The sequence below is a fragment of the Amblyomma mixtum genome, chromosome 9 (genome assembly GCF_055824585.1).
Source record: "Amblyomma mixtum isolate Tamu chromosome 9, ASM5582458v1, whole genome shotgun sequence".
NCBI classification, from domain to species: domain Eukaryota; kingdom Metazoa; phylum Arthropoda; class Arachnida; order Ixodida; family Ixodidae; genus Amblyomma; species Amblyomma mixtum.
Window position 1 is genome coordinate 17,746,637 of NC_143020.1, and position 20,859 is coordinate 17,767,495.

General features: G+C 50.9%; 1 protein-coding gene across 1 annotated transcript in view; it reads left to right on the plus strand.

Annotated features, from left to right (window-relative positions):
• Positions 1-20,859, plus strand: part of LOC149328413 (lipase lipl-1-like) — a 60,770-nt gene that overhangs the window by 17,310 nt on the left and 22,601 nt on the right. Inside the window, exons 3-4 of the mRNA XM_089558991.1 lie at positions 8,375-8,489; positions 11,829-11,979. Coding sequence (XP_089415117.1) covers positions 8,375-8,489; positions 11,829-11,979 — 266 coding nt within the window. The remainder of the gene's footprint in view (positions 1-8,374; positions 8,490-11,828; positions 11,980-20,859) is intronic.

Consider the following 20,859-nt stretch of genomic DNA (forward strand, 5'->3'; position numbering starts at 1 on the left):
TGCACAAGTCACCGCTTCTCCACCAGATTCACAGGTAAGGGAGCTGGCAGATATGGTTAAGGAACTACAGCTACAATTGGCCAAAGCAAACGCTAAAATTCATAGCCTAGAATCAGCACAGGCAAACCCCAAATTGCAACCGCAGCAGGTGGCTCACGCTCCCACATCCGACCCTGTAGGTGATCCACGCATGGACACTGAGCAGCCTAAGCGCACGAAGCGTAAAGCACCTCCCCCTCCTCACAAGCAGACATAGATGCCAAATTCGAGGCAGCTGATGCGCGAATGGCCCAATTCGAGGGCGCCCTCCTTCGACTCGCCCCCACCATTGACCGTCTAGTAGAAAGCTGCGCCACAATGGCAGCCAACATCCAAACCCTTCATGCCAGGCTCGATACCCTCACGAATCCCCCCACATCAGCAACCCCCTTGAAGTCGACAACCCCTCCTAACTACCCAGCACCCATTATTGGCGCCACATCGGAGAGTGCAACCGCGCGCTCACGTGCAGGCGGCATTCTTAAATCACCCGTCGCGCTAACACAGCGCCCCGAACCCTACGGGAAACGCGATGGCTAGCTCCCCCTTCACAGTTTGGCAATGGAACTGCAGGGGCTTCAAGGCGAAGCGGCGAGCCTTGGAGCACACCCTGCAGGCCCAGCCGCACACCCCCCACATCATCGCACTTCAGGAAACATACATGGACACGAAACTTACCAGCTACGCCGCATATAACCAACAAACGACACCAGACCACCGGCCCAACACCGCCATCCTGGTCCACCGAAGTTTAGCAGCTAATCATATAGACCTTAGTTACCCCGAGGTTCCGCACACTTTCGTACAGGTCCTACCGAACAGTCGCTCACAAGCCCCGCTCCACATCCTCAACGTCTACAGCCCCCCTAGCGACAAAAGCACACGAGTGGCAACCCTCGTTCGTAAGGCCTGCGCGACTGCACAAACAGGGATGCTACTCATCTTAGGTGACTTCAACGCGCCGCATACCGAGTGGGGCTACCCCCGCAAAGCATGCGGTCGTAAGGGAGCCAAAGTGTGGGAGACAGCCCAAACACTGGGCCTGACACTACTCCTGGACCCCGACAGGCCTACTCGCATTGGAAACAGTGTCACACAGGACAGCTGCCCCGATCTCACTTTCGCCCGCAACATCCCAGACGCACGCTGGGAAAACCTCTGCATGAACATAGGTAGCGACCACTATGTTCTCAGCACAACCTTCACGGCTACACACAGCAAAGCCCCCAACCGAACAATCAGGCACACTAACCGGGACGCGTTCCGATACGTGCGCGCCAAACGGACTTCGGCCCCCATAGACGACCTGGACGCATGGACAAACGCGCTTCTCGAAGACACCGCCAATGCCACCTCCACGACTACCCAGAACGAGGATGGCCCCTCTCCCTACCTCCACCTGCGGAAACAGGAGGAGGATTCCCTCGAGGTCATCCTCCGCAAAATCATGAAACGAGCGCTGGACCTCCCAGTTTCTACCTCTACCAGCCGCCTTATGGCACTGGGGATGGTGAACACTTTTAGGGAGCTTCGGGAGGCCCACCTCAACAACCAATACACTCGTCTCACAAAGACAGGGTCGGGTCGCCGCCTTTTAGCCCGACTACACATCCAGCACACTCAATTCACAGAGGAGAGATGCCGCCTTCCCGTACACTGGAGACGCGCCCTCCACGTGCGGCCTCTCCCCACCAATATGTCCAAAGAGGATCATAATGGCAGGCGCCTGGCGCGGGCGGAAGCCTTGGACCGCCATTTTCGGAGCAAACCAGGAGTCTTCTACGTGGACGCGTCCGGCCCGGACTCTAGGGGATGGTACACGGCCGCGGTCGTCCACGAGGGTAAAACAGTAGACGCCCTTACTTTCAAGGCCCAGTCAGCAATTCACGCAGAAGAGGTTGCCATCGCTTTGGCAGCCTCTGACACCTCCTCCAAATACATAATCACCGACTCACGAGGGGCTTGTCGAAACGTCACGCAAGGGTGGGTTACTCCCCTAGCTTATCGTATTTACCAAAATTGTAGCCGAGACTAGGATCCCGCGCACCGATCTATCGTTTGGGCTCCAGGTCACCAAGGCGTCCACGGAAATGAGGCAGCCGACGCCGCCGCCCGCGCGCTCTTTCTCCGGGCATTTCCCACGGGACCCGACGCCGACCAGGACTTCCATTTCAATCCGATTTACACTTTTAAGGAAATATGCGATTATTACAAATCCACGCACCAAACTCTTCCCACCCCATGCAAAGGGCTGGGGAAGGACAACGAGCGGGTACTCCTGCGCCTGCTCACCAACACGATGTTGTGCCCGGCAATTCTAAAGCATTTCGATCCTAAATTCGACGGGCGGTGCTCACACTGTGGGGAGGTGTCCGACACCTACCACATGGTGTGGGCCTGCCAGCAGAACCCATCCCTACTCCCTATCCCGAACCCCACCCGAGAGGACTGGGAGGCGACCCTGTCCGGTTGCTGCACCCTCGAGGCCCAAAGGGCCTTAACGCAGCGCGCCCGGGCTGCGGCAAACGCCAATGGTGTGCCTGACTAGGCATCCCACCTAGTGGTTGTAAGGGCGTGACCCTTCAGGTCACGACCCCCAACACCTCTCTCTATGATTAATAAATGTTTTCACCACCACCACCACCCTCTCCTGACGCCAAACTCATACACATGCGGGAGGGCCAGCGCAGTCTTAGGGCTCGCTGGCTCCGCCAAAAACACAATCGACCCCTCAAGCTCCGTCTCGTTCGCCTCGAGCGTGAAATCGAAGCTTACTCCGTCAAACTGAGTCAGGAGCAATGGCATCAAACCTGCGACCGTCTTAACGGCCAGTTAGGATGCAAAAACCCGTGGGTCTTGCTCAGACATCTACTGGACCCAACTCACACCAAATCCACATCTCACAAGAACCTGACCCGTGTCATACACGCTTTTCAGGGAACAAATGAGGAACTCCTCGCTACCCTGAAAGACAAATACGTCAATACTTCCACTGAAATTCCCATCCCTTCAAGATACACGGGTGCTCAGAACACCAACATGGACGCCGACATCACGGCAGCAGAAGTCCGCGCCGCCCTCAACCAGATTAAAACCACCGCGGCCGCTGGCGACGACCACATAACCAACAAGATGCTTCGTAACCTCGAAGATCAGTCCGTCGAGGCACTCACAGACCTCTTCAACCATCACTGGCATGAGGGTCACCTTCCAGACACTTGGAAGCATGCCAAAGTGATTTTCATAACTAAGCCAGGCAAACGACTCGAGCTGGGCAACCTTCGGCCCATCTCGCTCACGTCCTGCCTGGGAAAGGTCATGGAACACGTCGTACTCAATAGACTCCACACTCACGTAGACCAAAAGGACCTTTTCCCCCCCACTATGATCGGCTTCAGAAGCGGCCTCTCCACTCAAGACATTATGTGGCAAATCCAACACGACATCCTCAATCCGAGACCCATCCGAGCTACACGAACCATCCTAAGCCTAGATGTCAGCAAGGCTTTCGACAACGTGTCACATGCTTCCATCCTGGCAAACCTCTCACAAATGAATGTAGGCACTCGCACTTACAACTACATCGCCGACTTTCTTCATAACCGTACAGCAGAACTTCACATTGCAGACCTCCACAGCGAGAAGAACACACTAAGCACCCGAGGAACACCACAAGGAGCAGTCCTATCTCCGTTCCTTTTCAAGACTACAATGAGAGGCCTCCCTCCGCTCCTGGATAAGATACCTCACATTAAACACTCAATATATGCCGACGACATTACCCTGTGGACCAACTCTGGCTCTGACGGGGAAATCCAAAACTCCCTCCAAACAGCAATCGATAAAGTACACTCATTTGTACAGGCGAACGGGCTCACATGCTCCTCCACGAAGTCCGAATTACTAGTCATCAGGGACAGACGAGCTCGCCTGCCCGTCCCCGACCCGCAAGAACCTATTGTGCTTCAAGTGGACACACATCCCATACCTCCGGTCCGCACTATCCGCGTTCTGGGTATGTTAATACAGAACAACACGCAAAATTCGGAGGCCATTCAGCGCCTCCGCACCACAGCCAATCAGATCAACGGCCTTATCCGCCGCATCAGCACCCGCCGCAGAGGTATGAAGGAGGACGACCTCTGTCGGCTCACGCAAGCTTTCCTCATTAGCAGGATAGTCTACTCCTACCCCTACTATCACCTCCGCCGGAAGGACGAGGAAGCTGTGAACAGCATTATACGTTCAGCGTACAAAGCGGCACTGGGGCTACCTCAGTACGCCAGCACACAGCATCTCCTCCAACTCGGCATCTACAACACGCTCACAGAACTCATAGAGGCACACAAGACCGCCCAAACCCACCGCCTCTCCCGCACTAAACACGGGCGGCTCATACTTGACCGTCTCAACATCAACCCCATAGGCGACGTCCACCCCACGACGCCCATTCCGATAGGGGTCTATAGCCGCCTAGTTATAAAACCAATCGCCAAAAACATGCTACCTGGCCGCCATGATACGCGCCGTCAGCTGAAAGCCCAAGCACTAGATGCCACCTACCTTGCCGACGAACACGCAATATACGTAGATGCTGCACGGCAAAGTGCAAACACATACGTGGCTTGTGCAGCCACGCCACAGTCTACTCTCGTCACCGCCGCCACAGTAGTAGCTCACTCTCCGACAGCGGCAGAAGAAACCGCCATCGCGCTGGCCATCGCTGACCCACGTACGCGCACAGTCCTCAGCGACTCCAAAAGAGCAATACAAAATTACTTGGCAGGTTTTACCTGCCACCCCGCTGCACGCATCCTTCGCGGCTGCACTCCCGACCATAAGATCAACCTGGTCTGGGTACCCGCCCACGCGGGAAACTCTGGAAACGAAGGGGTCGACCGACTAGCCAGAGGACTAACCAACCGGGCGGCCGGCCCCACGGACCCAGACGCTCTTGCCGAGGCTCCCCAGACCTTTGCCGAAATTACCAACCTCTACAGAGAGATGAGACGCCAGTTCCCGCCTCCACACCCGGACTTGAATCGAGCGCAAGCCACCTTGGTCCGCAGGTTGCAGACAAACTCTATCCGTAGCCATTCTAGACTTTCACTCATCACAGACGGGGATTACGACCCCGTCTGCCAAAATTGTTACCAGGGAGAAATCGCCACCCAGGCTCACATCCTCTGGGGTAGCGCGGGAAATCCGCCCCCTCGAACCTTACTGCCAGCTCCCTCCGAAGACGGATGGAACGAACTCCTCAAAAGGCCAGACAAGAGCATCCAACTGGCACTCATTTCGTGGGCCCAGGAAGTCGCCCCCACCTGGGGGCCACACCAAGCCCACCTTGCCCTAAATCCCGCCAATCTATGGCAATAAAGTTGTTTCTCTCTCTCTCTCTCTTTGCAGCGGAGACGCTGAAATTTCCTGAGTAGTTGGCATTAACAAATCGCACGGCCAAGTTCTGGATCCTTTCAATCTTGTGAATCTACCAGTATCCAAGGGTCCCAGACACAACAAGCATATTCAAGTACTGGTCTAATGCTAGTTTTATACAGGAGTTCTTTGGAATTAGGCGGTATAGGTTCTAGAGGTTCTGTAGGCATCAGTGATGACTACAGAACCTATAGTGTTCTACGAAAAGAATACAGGGATTTGGGGACGGAGGGGTCCTAGGAGTTGGGTGGGTAGTTCAGGCCCGCAGGTCCCGGCACCGAAGGACGATGGCGAACTCCGTTAAGGAGGAAACTGTACAGAAGTTTTATTTTACATATTTACAGTCGAGATTAGAGTGCTCTGATCACAACACATCTTGTTAAATACGGTTCATATTTCCAATATCCCTGGCTGGGGAATTAAGTCCGAAGAACGCTGTCCAATCAGATAGGCAGTTGACGACGCTGGTGGTAACGCCTCCGGCAGGTGGTGGTGCTGGGCTCTCTCGCAGCTCGGGGGATGGGAAGGGGTAGAAACAGAGGCATCAAACATTGATGTCTCGCTTTTATCACTGCCGCAAGTCTTCTGCTCGTTCCCCGGCGAATGAACGTCCTCGAACTCTCCCGCCGTATGTCCGAAGCACGACACCTCTGAAGAGCACACAGCCGTCTTTCCATTAACACCAACAGCTTGACTCTGTGAGCACCACTCCGTCGCCCTGCGACCCGAGGGCAGACTCAGCCACTCGACGCCGCCGTCGCCCCTACTGCCGCGTTCGCCAGCCCTCGCCGCATCTTGCTTCCCGATGACACACCTCTAGAAGTAATTCTTCCCACTCCCGTGTACCCCAATCTTAACAAAGGACAAGACTGCTACCATAGGCGCCGCTGGCTTCCCATTTTAACGAATGTAGTTGGGGCTCACAACCAGTGAAGTTAGGCGTCTTGCCCGTGTTACTGTTATGCTGTATTCCAGTAATGATTAAACAGCGTTAGACACGCTTATACCTTCGGAGATATGACAGAAAGAGTCAATACACCATGACAACCGGCGCTAAGACATTTCAGCTAAAGTATTATCTCGCATAATACACCCAATTTCCTCCAAACAAATTTTTCAAGTTTAGGGGGGAGTGGGGTGTCATTGCGTAAGGGGAAACTTCATCCAGGCCCATCAACCTTAAGGTTAAAATATACACCATCTTCAGCATGGTATCTTTGCTCTTGAGCAGAAGAGAAAACTTTTCTCTTAGGGGCACGTAAACTCACCTACCCACCTATAATGTTGCCTAAAGACCGTGCAAGATTTCACTCGTGCCACCTAAGTGCACTCAGTGCGAAGATGTAAGAAAACTCTTCATTCACGTTTTGCTTCTATGCGTTCTCAAACTTCTAGTGGGTCTTCCCTCCACGTGATATAACAGTCTTTGTATTCCATATATTGTTCTATATAGCATTCCGTAGTTCCTTCGACTTTCAAAAACATACGGGTGCGTCTATTGCGGGAAGAGAAAAATGCTCTTTTTAATCGGCAAATTCGAAGGTGCGTTCTAAATGCGAGCCCATTACTCGAGTAATGCGCCATGCAGAACCGATCCGGCGACAACATGCTTCGCCAAGTCTTGGAGTAACCAAGCCGCAAATGGATGTTGCCGACAACACTCGGTTTCTGATTTTAACGCTGCCAGTGATCATTACCACTTCTTCCTCTTGGAACAGGCTAAGAAACAGGGAGCTGTCTTCTAATTGGCGTCCAAACGAAGGCAAAATCGCCAAGTAATTGAAATATTGGCAGTGGTTTAGCTCTGGTTAAACCGGGTAAATTGCTTTAGCAATGGTGCGCGCGTTCTTCTGGCGATTCTTCAGCGCGTTGCCTTCGCCTAGTAGCATTGCTGTGTTCCAGAGCAGTCAGGGATTGAGACTCATCGGTGACCGATGGCGTGGATCCACTCTGTGAGCTAGAACGTTGTCGCCAAGCTGCATCCTTAGCACGACACTTTTCAAGCATTCTTCACGCTGTTCCGGCGTCTCTTGTGCACGTTGTCGCTTTCACACTTCCTGTCGCTGCCACTTTTCTTTAGAGGGCTGCATAGTGAAGCATTCACTTCAAGGCAAGCGCGTATTAATAGACGCTTTACAGGGTGGGAGCATTGGCGACGCCATATTTCGTCACGTGACCATTCCGCCGCGCTGCCAGGGAGTCCACAGAACGCCATCGGCCATTCTGCTGTACGCCTTGCTCGTCGGTAAATTGGTTTTTGTGGAAAGGAAATGTATCTGCCTCGCATATATCGGTGGACACCTGAACCTCGCCGTAACGGCAACGAAGGAAGACTTGAGTGAACGAAGACACCGTATTGACTAGACGCGCCTTTGTTCATTCTACGCCATTGAGCTGGCATGGCGGAGTGGTACTCCGGAGACCCTGGTTCGATTTCCGAACTCGCCCAATTTCCTACTCGGTGGTATTTATTTATGTGGTGTAACTACAAATTAGGCTAATTGCTTAACTATTATTACTACATTAGTCGTTAATTATCACGCAATTATCGTAGAATGCCTTAGATAGCCTTCCGATACCATTCGAATGCCATCGATGCACTCCGCGCCAATGCTGGTAACGCCGGCTTCGAAGACCGGAAGTGGCGGACCTCCTTGTGGCGCCATCTGTTGTAGACAGAGCAAACTGGTCGGCGGCGCTGCTGCGCGGCACGCCGACGACTCTGCCATCTGGCGGAGCGCGGCTGAAGAAACGGCTGTTCAAGGTGATCCGCATGGAGGAGTTTTTCTTCCTCCATGGTAATCCGTCTGTACCAACCGGGGCTACGCGACGAGGTGAAACCTACTGTAGTATTGCTAGCGCTATAAAGCTTTACTGTGCGCCGCTCCTGTTGTCACAGGCTTCCTTCTGGCCGACACTGGCTACGACGTGTGGGTAATGAACACGAGGGAAATTGGATTCCGGTCGAGCCACCTCACGCTGGAGCAAAAACTCGACCGGTACTGGCAATGGAGGTAAGAGGTCTTACGTACAACGCTCATGCTCGCTAATGGGGTGCGAATTGCTCTCCAGATAATTTTACTGAGAATTTGGGTAGCACTCCGTGCTTGTTAAAAAAATTGGCAGTGTTTTAGCTCTTGTTAAACGTGGAGGATGCCGAAAGCAACTTGGAGATAGAGAGAGGCGATGAAGAGCGCTGGCGAGAGTGGTGGCAGCTCCTTTGAGTCACCCGCGCCACGCGCAGCGACGGCAGTCTGTTCCTCGCGCATGCGGAGTATGGCCTTTCGTCAGCTCCGCTAAATGGCTCAGTGTTGTGCCTGAGCCCGCATTCCGCTGGCCTTTCTGCAAACAAGAGCCGTGCGCCCGCCATCGCGCAAAGGAAGTCAGGACTGGCCGCCATGGCACGGCTTGCAGGAAGTCATCCTGGCTCACCGGCGCAGACCCTTCCTCCTCTTCCTCACTAGCGTCGGCTCGAGCCAATCCAAACGGTGGCCAGTTGCGTGACCTGATTGGAGCAGTGGAACGCCTGACTGCCGCCACGGTCACCGGTGGCTATCAGAACAGAGCCGCACTTCAATCGCGGCCGCGGCCGCTTATCTGTTTCTTCATCCAGCGTCCGCTTCGGCGGACGCGGTTGTTTCTACAACGCGCGTCTCTTCTTTTCTTTTGCTCTTTCCTCTGATCTTTTAACTCTCCTCTCTCTGCATGTGGCAGCGGTGGTGGCTCGGCTGGAGCCAGTTGGCAGGCCCGTGCAATTTCCTTTTCATCCTTCTCTCAGCCGCAACAACAACAGACGCAGCAGCAGACGGGTAGCAGCCGTGCCATCGTGCCAGAGAGATGCTCTCCGCAGGGCCTCGTCCTAGCCCGTTATGCACTCGGCCCTTGTATATATGATGCAAAAATCCTTGTAAATACTGTATATAAACGTCTGTTCACTCAACATCGCATCAACCGTTCTTCGCTCAGCTCTGCTCAACAGAGGCAGCAGGCTGAGACGCTCTAGTCACAGCAGTGATGGCAGCGGTGGGATGTCGAGTCCCAACAGTGGTGGCACCGGTGGGATGCCTCAAACCACAACATCAGTGACTCGCCTAGTGTTGCTTTCGCAAGAATAACCGCGTAGGCCTAATATCTTCCTAACAATTGAATAATTAATGCAGTGTAATATGCAGATAAGCTTAACGAGAAGTATAGCATGTTTTTCACGGTAACCAAGTAGAATGTTAATTTTGCTGAATTAGAATACAATGCAACTTCTTCTTAAGCTGACCTCCTTCTGCACGCGGCATTGTGAAAGTATTGTCACGTCTGTCGGATCTAATTTCCGGAAATATAATAATTTTCCTACTGCAGTGGTATTTTATGGACCAACAGCTTATAGTTATTTTGTTGTCATTCTACTTTTTGGCGTTTTGGCACGCGGGCTATAACAACAGTAGGGCAGAGAACGGCATTCGTGTTTAACATTTATGAACTTCATGAAAATAATCAATCGTATAAAGCTGTGGTGATCATTGCGCACATAGATCCGTTTTATGACACATGCATATTGAGCACGAGAATAACAATAACTATTGCCGTAACTCCAGCCTTCCTCTTCTCTCTCCAACAATACCTCGTCACATTAAATCATCTTCCAGTCTAGCCCATCTTAATTTCTCGCCTTTTTGAGAGGGGCAAGCTACTGGTGCGTTCTCCGTGCAATGTACGGTAGTGTAAGGAAAGTATCAGGTCACATGGCATGAGACGTCACCATTAGCTGGCGGGCTACAATCCTATGACCGCTATAACCTAAGCACAGCTTATAGTTAATGAGAGGAACGAAAGTTGTGACGACGACGTGACGAAAGTTGTGACGAGCTTAAGGAACTATGTGAACAAGTGTCACCATCTCTGGTTTGGTTTGGTTTATGGGGTTTAACGTCCCAAAGCGACTAAGGCTATGAGAGACGCCGTAGTGGTGAGCTGCGGAAATTTCGACCACCTGGGGATCTTTAACGTGCACTGGCATCGCACAGCACACGGGCCACGAGAATTTCGCCTCCAAAGAAATGCAACCGCCGCTGCCGGGATAGAACCCGCGTCTTTCGGGTCAGCAACCGAGCACCACAACCACAGTAGAAATTATGTCACTAAGGAATAAAATGCCCTAAATTACTTAAAGCCACATCGATAAAAGGATCGTCTGAAATCCGCAGAGTTGTTGCGCTCCCAAACGCACGTTCGCTGCAGTTTTTAAGGTGAAAGTCTTTTGTGGCTCATGATCTCTTCCAAGGTCACGCTGTCTTCCACGGATAACGCGAAAACTAATCAGGATAAGAGAAAACGAACAGTAGTATCAGATACAGGGGACAAAATGTGACCCCGATGCCAAGCCTGATGACTGTAGTGTGGTTAGTTAATTATATATAGCCATTTATAGCGAAAAAAACAAAGAAAACAACGAATGCATCGATATAGCGCGGACGTCGATATAGCGGCGGGAACGGAGTGACGCCACATCCACCAGAACTAGTCCCAGCATAGTGAAAATTATCACACAATGGGTGGAAAAACGCCGGATTTGATTCAAAATAGATTGCAAAATGTGTAATTAATCGTAATTAGTACTTACGATCACCGAAAGATCTATAATTTGGGCCAAAATGGCTAAAAACGAGGAAAAGCGGATGATGACGTCCCAACAGATGAAAGGACGTTGAAGCAGTGTGATGCACCGCCAAACAACAACTCCTGACGCGCTGTGCATGCGCAGCGTGACGTCACCGCTTACTCTCGCAACCCTGGCCTCCACTGTCATGAAAGGAATTCAAGCGCGGCAAGTTCAAATTAGTGCAATGAGTCGCAAACAGCTTTCGCCTTCCCGCACTTCAGAGATATCTGAGAGCCTCCAACGAATTCTTATTAGTGAAACAGTTTCTGTTGTGTAACTCACTCACGCACTTTTTGCATTACAGGTTAAATCACTGCAGCAGGTTGGCACTGCGGGGAGCAGCAGTGGTGTAAGGAAAATGTTAATGTTGAAATTTTAAACCTTATTCCTGCAATATGAGGTAGCGACTGGGGGTGATTGGCTTATACAGCCGCCTCGGCCTGTAATGTTGTGTTTCGGGTTCAGTCACGTTAGACAGAAATGGTTTAGAGTTCCGTGAATCTTTGGGAGCATATCGATTCTTTATAAAAGTCTTATCCTGTCGCCATTTGCGAAGCCGTGGGTATTGCCGCGGAAAGTGAGACGGCCAAAGACTCTTTCACTCACCTTTGTTTGTGCACCCTTTCTCATGAACAAATAATATAAATGCCCTAATAACGCCTCCATCGGTCGTTCTGCTTCTATCGATCTCTTGGAGCAGTTTTGACGAGATCGGCCGCTTCGATCTAGCTGCGTTCATCGACCTCGTCCTCAACACCACCGGTGTGGACCAGCTGCCTCTGCTGGCCTACTCGCAGGGATTCACTGCTAGCCTTGTCCTCCTCTCCACGAGGCCCGAGTACAACGACAAGGTACGTACATCATAGCAAGAATGTGACACTCCGTAAGCAAACAGTGACGTTATAGTCCAGATTATTATTTCAGCTAGGGCTGCCTATTTAACGGTTCGTTCAAGTTGTTCGGACTAGAAAAAAAACGCCGTTGTGTCCATTCGTTTGCAAAAGGATGGCAGGAGTGTTTTGTTAAGATAAATACTTTATTTTTCATTGATATTAAATTTTAGTTAGCCGTTTATTTTAGAAAAATGACATGTAGCATCTTTTTAAAAGATGTGCACATTGTTTGTAACTCTGCACTTTTGTTTTCTTGATCGCTGTTTTCTTGTGTGCGGGAGCTGAGAAAGTGGCTACGATCCACGTCGTAGAGCACGGCCACGGATCTTTTTTTTTCAGTCGCCCATAGCTCATTGCAAGGTGAATTATTGTTTTTTTCTTTTTAAACATCCATCGCAGGTGCTCCTTGATGCCAAAGTTGTTTGGCAAAAAGATTTCAAAACCGGTTGCCGTTTTAACACCGAGGAAAGGAATTTCAATTTTTTGGATTCCATGGCCACAACACCGCGATTTATTTGCGCAGTCTTCTGATTGTGACGTCTTGAATTCGCAATCTGATGTTAGTCCATCTGTTTTTTCACAATGAGAAAATTTTGATTCCCTGTCTCATTCAATGTTCAATATTCAATATTCAGACAAGCTATCGGTCGCTATTGCTATTTTAGCCTCTGAACGTGCTCACTAGAGCCTTGTTGATACTCTTCATAACGGTGCCGGAACTGGTAGCTGCCCGTGACTGGTCCCAACCAAGTTTCGGTTTCTGCTGCGCTGAAATTGTTTGACCATTACATCTGAAACATATTTAGCGCAATCTCGCTTAATGGAGGGGGAATATATCCTCCGCAGTTGCCTTTTAGGGCTGTCGGAACCTGGGCATAGGATATGCATTTCGTCGACACAGAATGCTCTTCCAGCGGTGTGGACGCTATTGACAACCTCACGCTGAATGCCAAAATGCAACAAGATTTCACCCACCACGGCTGGTTTAGTGCTTTTAGAGAAATCTCTACAACGGTCGTTACTAGTAGCTCCCTACGTGATATCTGCTTCTTATTAAGAACTTGGCGGCCAATTTAGCCGGTAAAAAATCCCGATTACTAAGATGCTTTCCGTAAACGTAGTTAATATAGTGTTGGGAGGAGGTGTCACTCTTAACTGCGTGTCTTTGTTTCCATTTTTTTTTGTAATTCTTTCAAGCATACAAGTTTTGTTTTATTTATTTATTTATTACAATACCCTCAGGGCCCGCAGGGCGTTATAGAGGGGGTGGGTGAAAAAAAAATGCATAGTATAAAGTACAGGCAAAAGGCAAAAAATAATGACGCAGATGCTTGCTCGATGATATGCTTGGTGATAAGTGGCTTGAAAGATGACGCGTCTTCAATGCAGGCGATATGGAGTGGAAGGTGATTCCACTCAGTGCTAGTCTTTGATAAGAAATAATTAAAAAGCACATTCGTTTTACAAGTTGGGATGGAAACTTTATGGGGATGATCAACACGTGGTGACACGTATGGAAATATAGAAGAAAAAAAAATCCTGTTTTAGCGTCTCGTTATGAAAGAAAATACTGTGGAAAAGACTGAGGCGTGAAATATTTCTGCGAACTGCGAGATTAGTCAGACCAAGTTTAGTTTTCATTAAAGAAACACTAGCCGTGCGACAATAATTGGAAAGGTTGGAGTGAGCTGACCGATTCTGAACAGATTCTATAGCATCTATTAGAGTGAGTTGTGCGGTGTCCCAAGTTGATGATGCGTATTCTAGCTTTGGCCGTATTAGTGTCTGATATAAAAGTAAATTCAAATGGGAAGGTGCCTGAGAGAAGTTTCTGCGTATGTAACCAAGGGCACGGTTTGTATCGGTAATAACATAGTCTATGTGCATGCGCCAGGATAGGTTGTTAGTGATGTGAACACCCAGATATTTATAAGATGAAACGTTCTCTATTGAAACTCCATTAATCTTGTAACGAATGTTTTAGACGGGTTAGATTAGCGTGATAGGGACATAATTTTGCACTTTGATGGATTTAGAACCATAGAGCACCTCTGACACCAAATTAAGACTTTATCAAGATCTTACTGAATAAGGGAATTGTCGTTAATGTTATGTATTGCACGAAAAAGAACACAGTCATCAGCAAAAAGCTTAAGGGAAGAGTTAATGCCAATCGGAAGGTCATTAATATGTATTAGAAAAAACAGAACAGAGCCTTGGGGAACACCAGATGTCACAGCACATTGGGATGATAGAGAGTCGATAGCTGATACAAACTGGGTGCGGTTAGTCAAAAAACATTCAATCCATTTAAGAAGATTAGGGTCAATATTCAGGGAACTCATTTTAGGAAGGGGTAAGTGATGAGATGCCTTATCAAAAGCCTTCGCGAAGTCAAGAAAGATGCAGTCGGTTAGTAAACCAGTGTCTAAAGACGACGCTAGGATATTAGTGAAAGATAAGAGCTGAGTCACCGAAGAAAATTTTTTTCGGAACCCGTGCTGACAGGAGCTTAAGAAACAGTTACTTTCCAAAAAAGAAGCGAGGTATATATATATATATGATGTGCTCTAGAAGTTTGCAAGGAATGCTTGTTAATGAAATTGGTCTGTGGTTAAGCGGAGAATTTTGGTTACCTTGCTTGAAGAGTGGAACCACCCTCGCTACCTTCCAGTCAGCCGGCATTGTGCCGTGTTCGGGAGACTGGGTGTAAAGGTGAGCTAAATGTATGCTGTGTAAAGACTAAGACAAACATTCTGCGTAGCGGCGGCAGTGCCATCGCTGTGAGTGCTTTGGGTTCGTTTTGGCTGACTGGAGACAGTTGCCGCCCTGCTCTTGAGGTCCCAGTGCCTTCAATAAACCCCCGTCTTACATTTAGTGGAGATGCTGGGTAACGATATCGGCTCTGGAACTCCGGAACCGCACTCTTCCAACGCCTGCGATGCCTGTGGACACCCAACATCGAGCCGTGCAAGCAGGCCCACCGACTGTCATCTGTGCTGGCTCCCTTCGCCAGCGGGACCCGGCTATCATCAGCGGAACAGATGAACATGACGTGGAAGATGGGATCGGATCTTACGAACGGGTGAGCCTGTATAACAAATGGGACGACGAGGCTAAGCTCAACAACGTCCTTTTTTATCTTACCGATGTCGCGAACTTATGGTACCGCAAGCATGAAGGGGACGTTGGAACTTGGTCGGCCTTCAAAACGAAGTTCTCCGAAGTCTTTGGTCGCCCGGCTGTCAGATAACTCCGCGCAGAACAGCGCTTGCGTTACCGGTCGCAGCAGGGTGGCGAAAGCTTCGCTAGCTATATAGAAGATGTAATCGGCCTTTGCAACCGAGTGAACGTCAGCATGCCGGAAGCTAACAAGATAAAGCAGATCTTGAAAGGCATTGATGATGACGCCTTTCAAATGCTGCTAGCGCGGGACTTGCCCACAGTTTCAGAAGTTATCGCGCTGTGCCAGAGCTTCGAGGAGCTGCGTAAGCAGAGAGTCGTGACTCGTCAGCACTCAGCTCATGTAGTCACTTGCTAGGCTGACACTCGCAGCTGATAACTCCTCTCTGCTGCAGCAAGTCAAAGACTTTGTGCGTGAGGAGGTGGCCCGTCAGCTTTCTCTTTTGCCTAGCCCTCAGGGGTCGCCACCATATTTGGCCCCGGCTCTCCAACATGCTATTCGAGAGCAGGTTGCTGAGGGGCTTCCGTCCGCCCATTCAACATCACATGTCGCTGCTCCGCTTACGTAAGCTGACGCCACCCCCAGACCTGTCGCCAACGTCGTCCCAAGACCTGTCGCCCGTCCATTGACTTACGCCGAAGTCATCGCTCAAACTCAGCCGCCTGCGTGCCCTACAGTGTCAGTGCCCGTGTCAGCGCGAGCACCTTAATTACGACCCTCTCCACGAGACCGAGATCCCTGGCGGACAACGGATAACCGGCCTATTTGCTACACCTGCGGATTGCCTGGGCACGTAGCCCGCCATTGTCGTCGCCGTCTCGTAGTTTCGGCACCGCCTGTCAGGTACTGGCCTCCAGCGCGTCAGTACTCCGCATCTGCTGAGCCCCGTCAGTCGACTCGTCCTTCCTCTCCCGACCGTTTACCGATCGCCGTTCCCCTTCGCCGCGACGCCGCTCCATTTCTCCGGTGCGTCGCCGCCAAAATAATTCTCAAGAGGAAAACTAGATGCCGCAGTTTCCGAGGCAAGAACTGCGTCCCCGTCGAGCTACCAAAGACCTCAGCTGTCGCCTGCGAACCTTATTGACGTTTCGGTGGAGGGAATTTCTGTCATGGCCCTTGTCGACACTGGCGCCGCAATTTCAGTAATAGACGCAAAACTTTGTCGCCGCTTGAAGGAAGTTAAGACGCCAATTGCCGGTCTCTCGCTGCGCACGGCCAGCGCTCAGCATATCAAGCCTTCAGCAGGTTGCACCGCTCGAGTTTTAATTCAGGACGTCCTATATACGATCTAGTTCGCCGTCCTGCCGTTTTGTTCTCACGATGTTATTTTGGGCTGACATTTCCTGTCTCGTCATGCTGCTGTCATAGATTGCGCTCGCGCTGAAGTCCGGTTCTCTGCCTTGCCCCAATCGCTGCCGGACGCAACTCTCTCGTCGCCATGTATTAAGCTGTCGTCGCCGAAGACATCGACCTGCCTGCGTGCTCTTCCGTCCTTGTGCGCCTCTCTTGTGATCCTCTCCGTGATGACACTGTACTTTTCACGCTCGCTCATACATTTCTCCGCCGCAAGTGTCTTCCCCTGCCTTACACCGTACTGACTATTTCTGCTCGCCTATCCGTACTGTGGGTCTGCAACCTGTTCTCCTGCCCTAGTGCTTTGCGCCGTGGCGAATGTGTCGGCAGTGTCCAACCCATCGCGTCTATTATAACCCGTGAGGAGACTGACGATGCATCGCACATAAATCTAACTGCGCTCAGCCAACCATCTTCTACGCCCACTCCTTCCTCGACAAAACTGTTTCTCCGCTCCATCGACGCAGATCTTCCTCCGCCGCAGTGCATGCAGCTTCTCCACTTGCTCCACCAGTTCAGCGACTCCTTCGACTGCCATCACAGCTCACTGGGCCAAACCTCGACTGTCACACATCGCATCGACACAGGTGGCCACGCTCTTCTACGGCAGCGCCCCTATCGTGCGTCGACAACCGAGCGCCAAGCCATTGAAGATCAAGTTGACCAAATGCTCAAGAGCGGCGTCATCCAGGCCTCAAGCAGTCCTTGGGCTTGACCAGTTGTACTCATCATAAAGAAAGACGGCTCCATCCGTTTCTGTGTACACTACCGCCGCCTTAACAAGATCACGCGCAAGGACGTATATCCCCTGTGTCACCCAGACTTCGCGCACTTTTAACTGGGAAGCTCCCAGACACCCTCAGAGCGTGTGGGGGTAGCGGTCTCGGACTCGAAGGAGATGCCCTCGACTCAGCGTGGCAAACTCAGCGGAGACCAGCCACCAAGTGACAAGAGGTTTTTGGGCGTTCGGTGCCCAGCTTTCGCTGGTCGCAAGCCAGAGAATGGGTCGGAGCCAAAGGTTCACAAACAAAACAAAGTTTATACAGCAAGGAGACGATACAGAGGATTTCACAATCACTAGTACACGCACATACAAAGTGATTAACAGAACAGTGCAACTTCGTGCAAAGTTAAACTCGAGAGAGAATACAATTCAAAGGCAATATTGCACCTAAAGTGCACTAACACACGAGAGAGGTAAACAAACAAAACACAATTTGTTCACCGGGCACTGCGGCAGTCCGACGACCAGAGTTCCACGACGATGCCGTCCCGCAGACTGGCGACCGTTTCCTCGTTGGTCCGATGCTGGCCGAGTGGTGTTTTCTCGGGAGTCGAACGGGCGCGCTTCGATGAAGCTTAAACGGCGGTCCGGACTGACTGATAGCGGTCAACGCCTTCTTTTATAGGCTCGCTTCCACATCTGTTTGTTCAACGCGCCAGAGTAGGCGCGCACATACACGCAGCATTTGCAGTGCTGTCTCCCTTCCCTCTTCTCCCTGGCCGCGCGTCCCCATTGGTCAGAGGTCGGGGGTCGCATCTCGAAGTTTCGAGCGTGTTCTTGAGTGGCGCCGTCGCCGACGGGTGAGGGGGACGTGTCTTAGGCACGCAAGGCTACGCCCTTTCCCCCCGTCAGCTGCAGAAGCAACTCGGTTGTTCTAGAGGAATCGGCGTGGATGACTCATTCCTTCGGTGCACGCCGTGGCGGTGGAGAGAGAGGCACGCGCTCGACGGGGGCTTTCCCTCTCTCCCGTTGGGCTCGCGCCGGCGAGACGCCGTGCGCGCGGCGGTTTTTCTTTGTTTGTTTCTAAAATGCGCCGAATTTTGTGACACTGCCCCTTCCTTTACGAATGTCGTGTAACAATATTCACAAAACACAAAATTCGCGCGCACATGCATGCGCTCACAAAGTCAATGGCGAATGCCAAAGTACATACATCAATACCTTGATGCTTTCACATACATAACAATGCAATAGACAGAGTGCACTTCAAAACTTCACAACACTTCAAAACACGCCGCGTTTCGGCGGTACAATTCGCGCGCACATGCACGCGCTCACAAACTGCATGTGAAAATACATACATCAACACCACGATGTTTTCACATACAAAACTCAATGCAATGTTCATAATGCACTTAAAAACACACCGCGATTGGGCAGTACATTAACACAACATTGCAAACATGGAGCACGCAAATACAAGGCACACTTCCGCCTATACTTCCAAATTCGGCTCACAGCGTGGGCTCGGAACAGGATTGTTTCGCTCAAGGTTTCAGTCGCGCTTTTAGTTCTCTTTCGCACGCGACTCTGACCTTTCTTTCTTTCTGTCGCGAGCTCTGCTCTTCTTTCGCCTCATGCTGAGGCTTCTCTTCCGAACGCGGTTTTGGCTCCGCTTCCTGCTCGTACTCATCTCTGGTTCTGGGGCCAGTCTTCGAGCCCTTCTTCTTTTCCTGTGGCCAGCGCGTCTGTGGCGAGCAAATTTAACGCCAGCTCGCTTACGACGGCTGCGCTTCAGGTGTTTGCTCCCTTTTCCGTGTGCGCTCTTCTGGTTCCGTTTGCGCCTCCACACTGAGTCCTTGCTGTAGGCTGGCCTCGTTCCTCTGAGCTTCTTCCTGACTTTGCTGCGATGTTCGGGCAGCTCGCTTGCATTCGGCTCGGCTGTCTTCAGCTTAGTTCTGTCTTTGTCCATTCTCTTCCTGAATTTTCTCCAGGGCTTTTGCTTTTCGGCTTCATCTGCTTTGGTGGTGTCCGACTGATTTCTCTTTCTTTTTACTTTCTTCCGAACTCAGCTTTGGGCTGAGTCAGGTTCACTGACGATTGCGTCATCCGAGTTGTTCTCTCGCGATGCAGCCACTGGTTCAGCTCTCTTTTGTTCTTCGAGGACTGCACTTTTTTCTTCCAAGTCCTCATTCCTTTTCTTATTCCTTACTACTCTTCGAGCGTAATGCTCTGAACTCGGCTCAGGAGTCATTGGAGAATCATTCTCCTCACTTCTGAATTCTCCTTTCCCAATTCCTTGCTTCAGTTGGTCACTTTCCGTGCAGTCGTAAACAGACCTTTCCCCAGTCTGTTCTTTTCCTTCCAGTGCACATCCTACTTCGTCAGAGGCCAACATTTCGTCGCCTTCCTCATAGGCAAAAATTATCTTGCCTTCCTCATAGGGAAAGGCCTTCTCGCTGCTCGAGGGTTCACTCGGAATGGTTTCCGGGTTTTCGCTCAGTGCGCTCTCCTCAGTTATTACCACGTCTGAGCTTTCACACTCAGTGCCCCTTAACCACTCTTTCTCGTGGTCTGCACTGCAAGACACAGACGCGTTGCACTCGGAATCCTCCATAGAGATGCGAACTGCTTCTTCGTCCTCAGGCGGCTGCCCTAGGGTCTCCTCTGACTGAAGCGTCAGGTTGGCCTTTTCCACAGTGCTTACTACCTCAGTAGTAGCTACGCACTCAATTTCCTGAGGAAGCGACACTACGGTCTGGTCTTCACTCTCTTCAATCAAAATTGTAAGAACCAGCTGTTCCACGACCCCACTCTCACTAGTGGAGCTAGTTACAACCTCTTCCGTGGTTGTCAACAAATTAGACTCGTTAGTCTTCCACCCGGCCTCTCCTGGGTTAGGCTCCACTGGATCCCTGACGTTCCTCAAACGCGGAATTTCAGCAATCTTCCTCTGAATGATTGCCATCTCTCTTTCAAAAGCCCTTTCGGCCTCTTCCTCTCTCTTTTTACGTTCTCTCTGTTCTTCTCGTTTCTTTTGCCCCTCTTTCTCAGCGGCTTCTCTAGCGCGCTGTCTTTCTTCTTGTTGTTTCTGCCATTCTCTCTCTCGTTCCAAAGAGAGCTTCTCCGCCGCTTCTTGTCTCTTCTGCCATTCTCTCTCTTTCTCTTCCTCTCTCCTTTGCCATTCTCTTTCTCTCTCTTCTCGAGCTCTGTCTCTTTCCTGGTCCACCCATTCTCGCAGTTCGGCTCCGGTCATCCCCATCTGGAGACCGACCTCTATTAGCTCCTCTAGCTCCTTGAAGCTCATATTTGGAGGCCTAACTCTACATTCAAGGCAACGAATACTTCTCCACGGTGAACCTCACTAACCGCTTCGGAGCGGCACCTCACAATATCGCTCTGCTGCTACCAATCGTTTACGACCTCTTCGTAAACTCCTTCCGACTCTTTCTCCGTTCTCTGTGCTTGCAAACACCAAACGTCCTGTCGCGGACGCCAGAATATATTGTCACCCAGACTTCGCGCACTTTTAAGTGGGAAGCTCCCAGACACCCTCAGAGCGTGTGGGGGTAGCGGT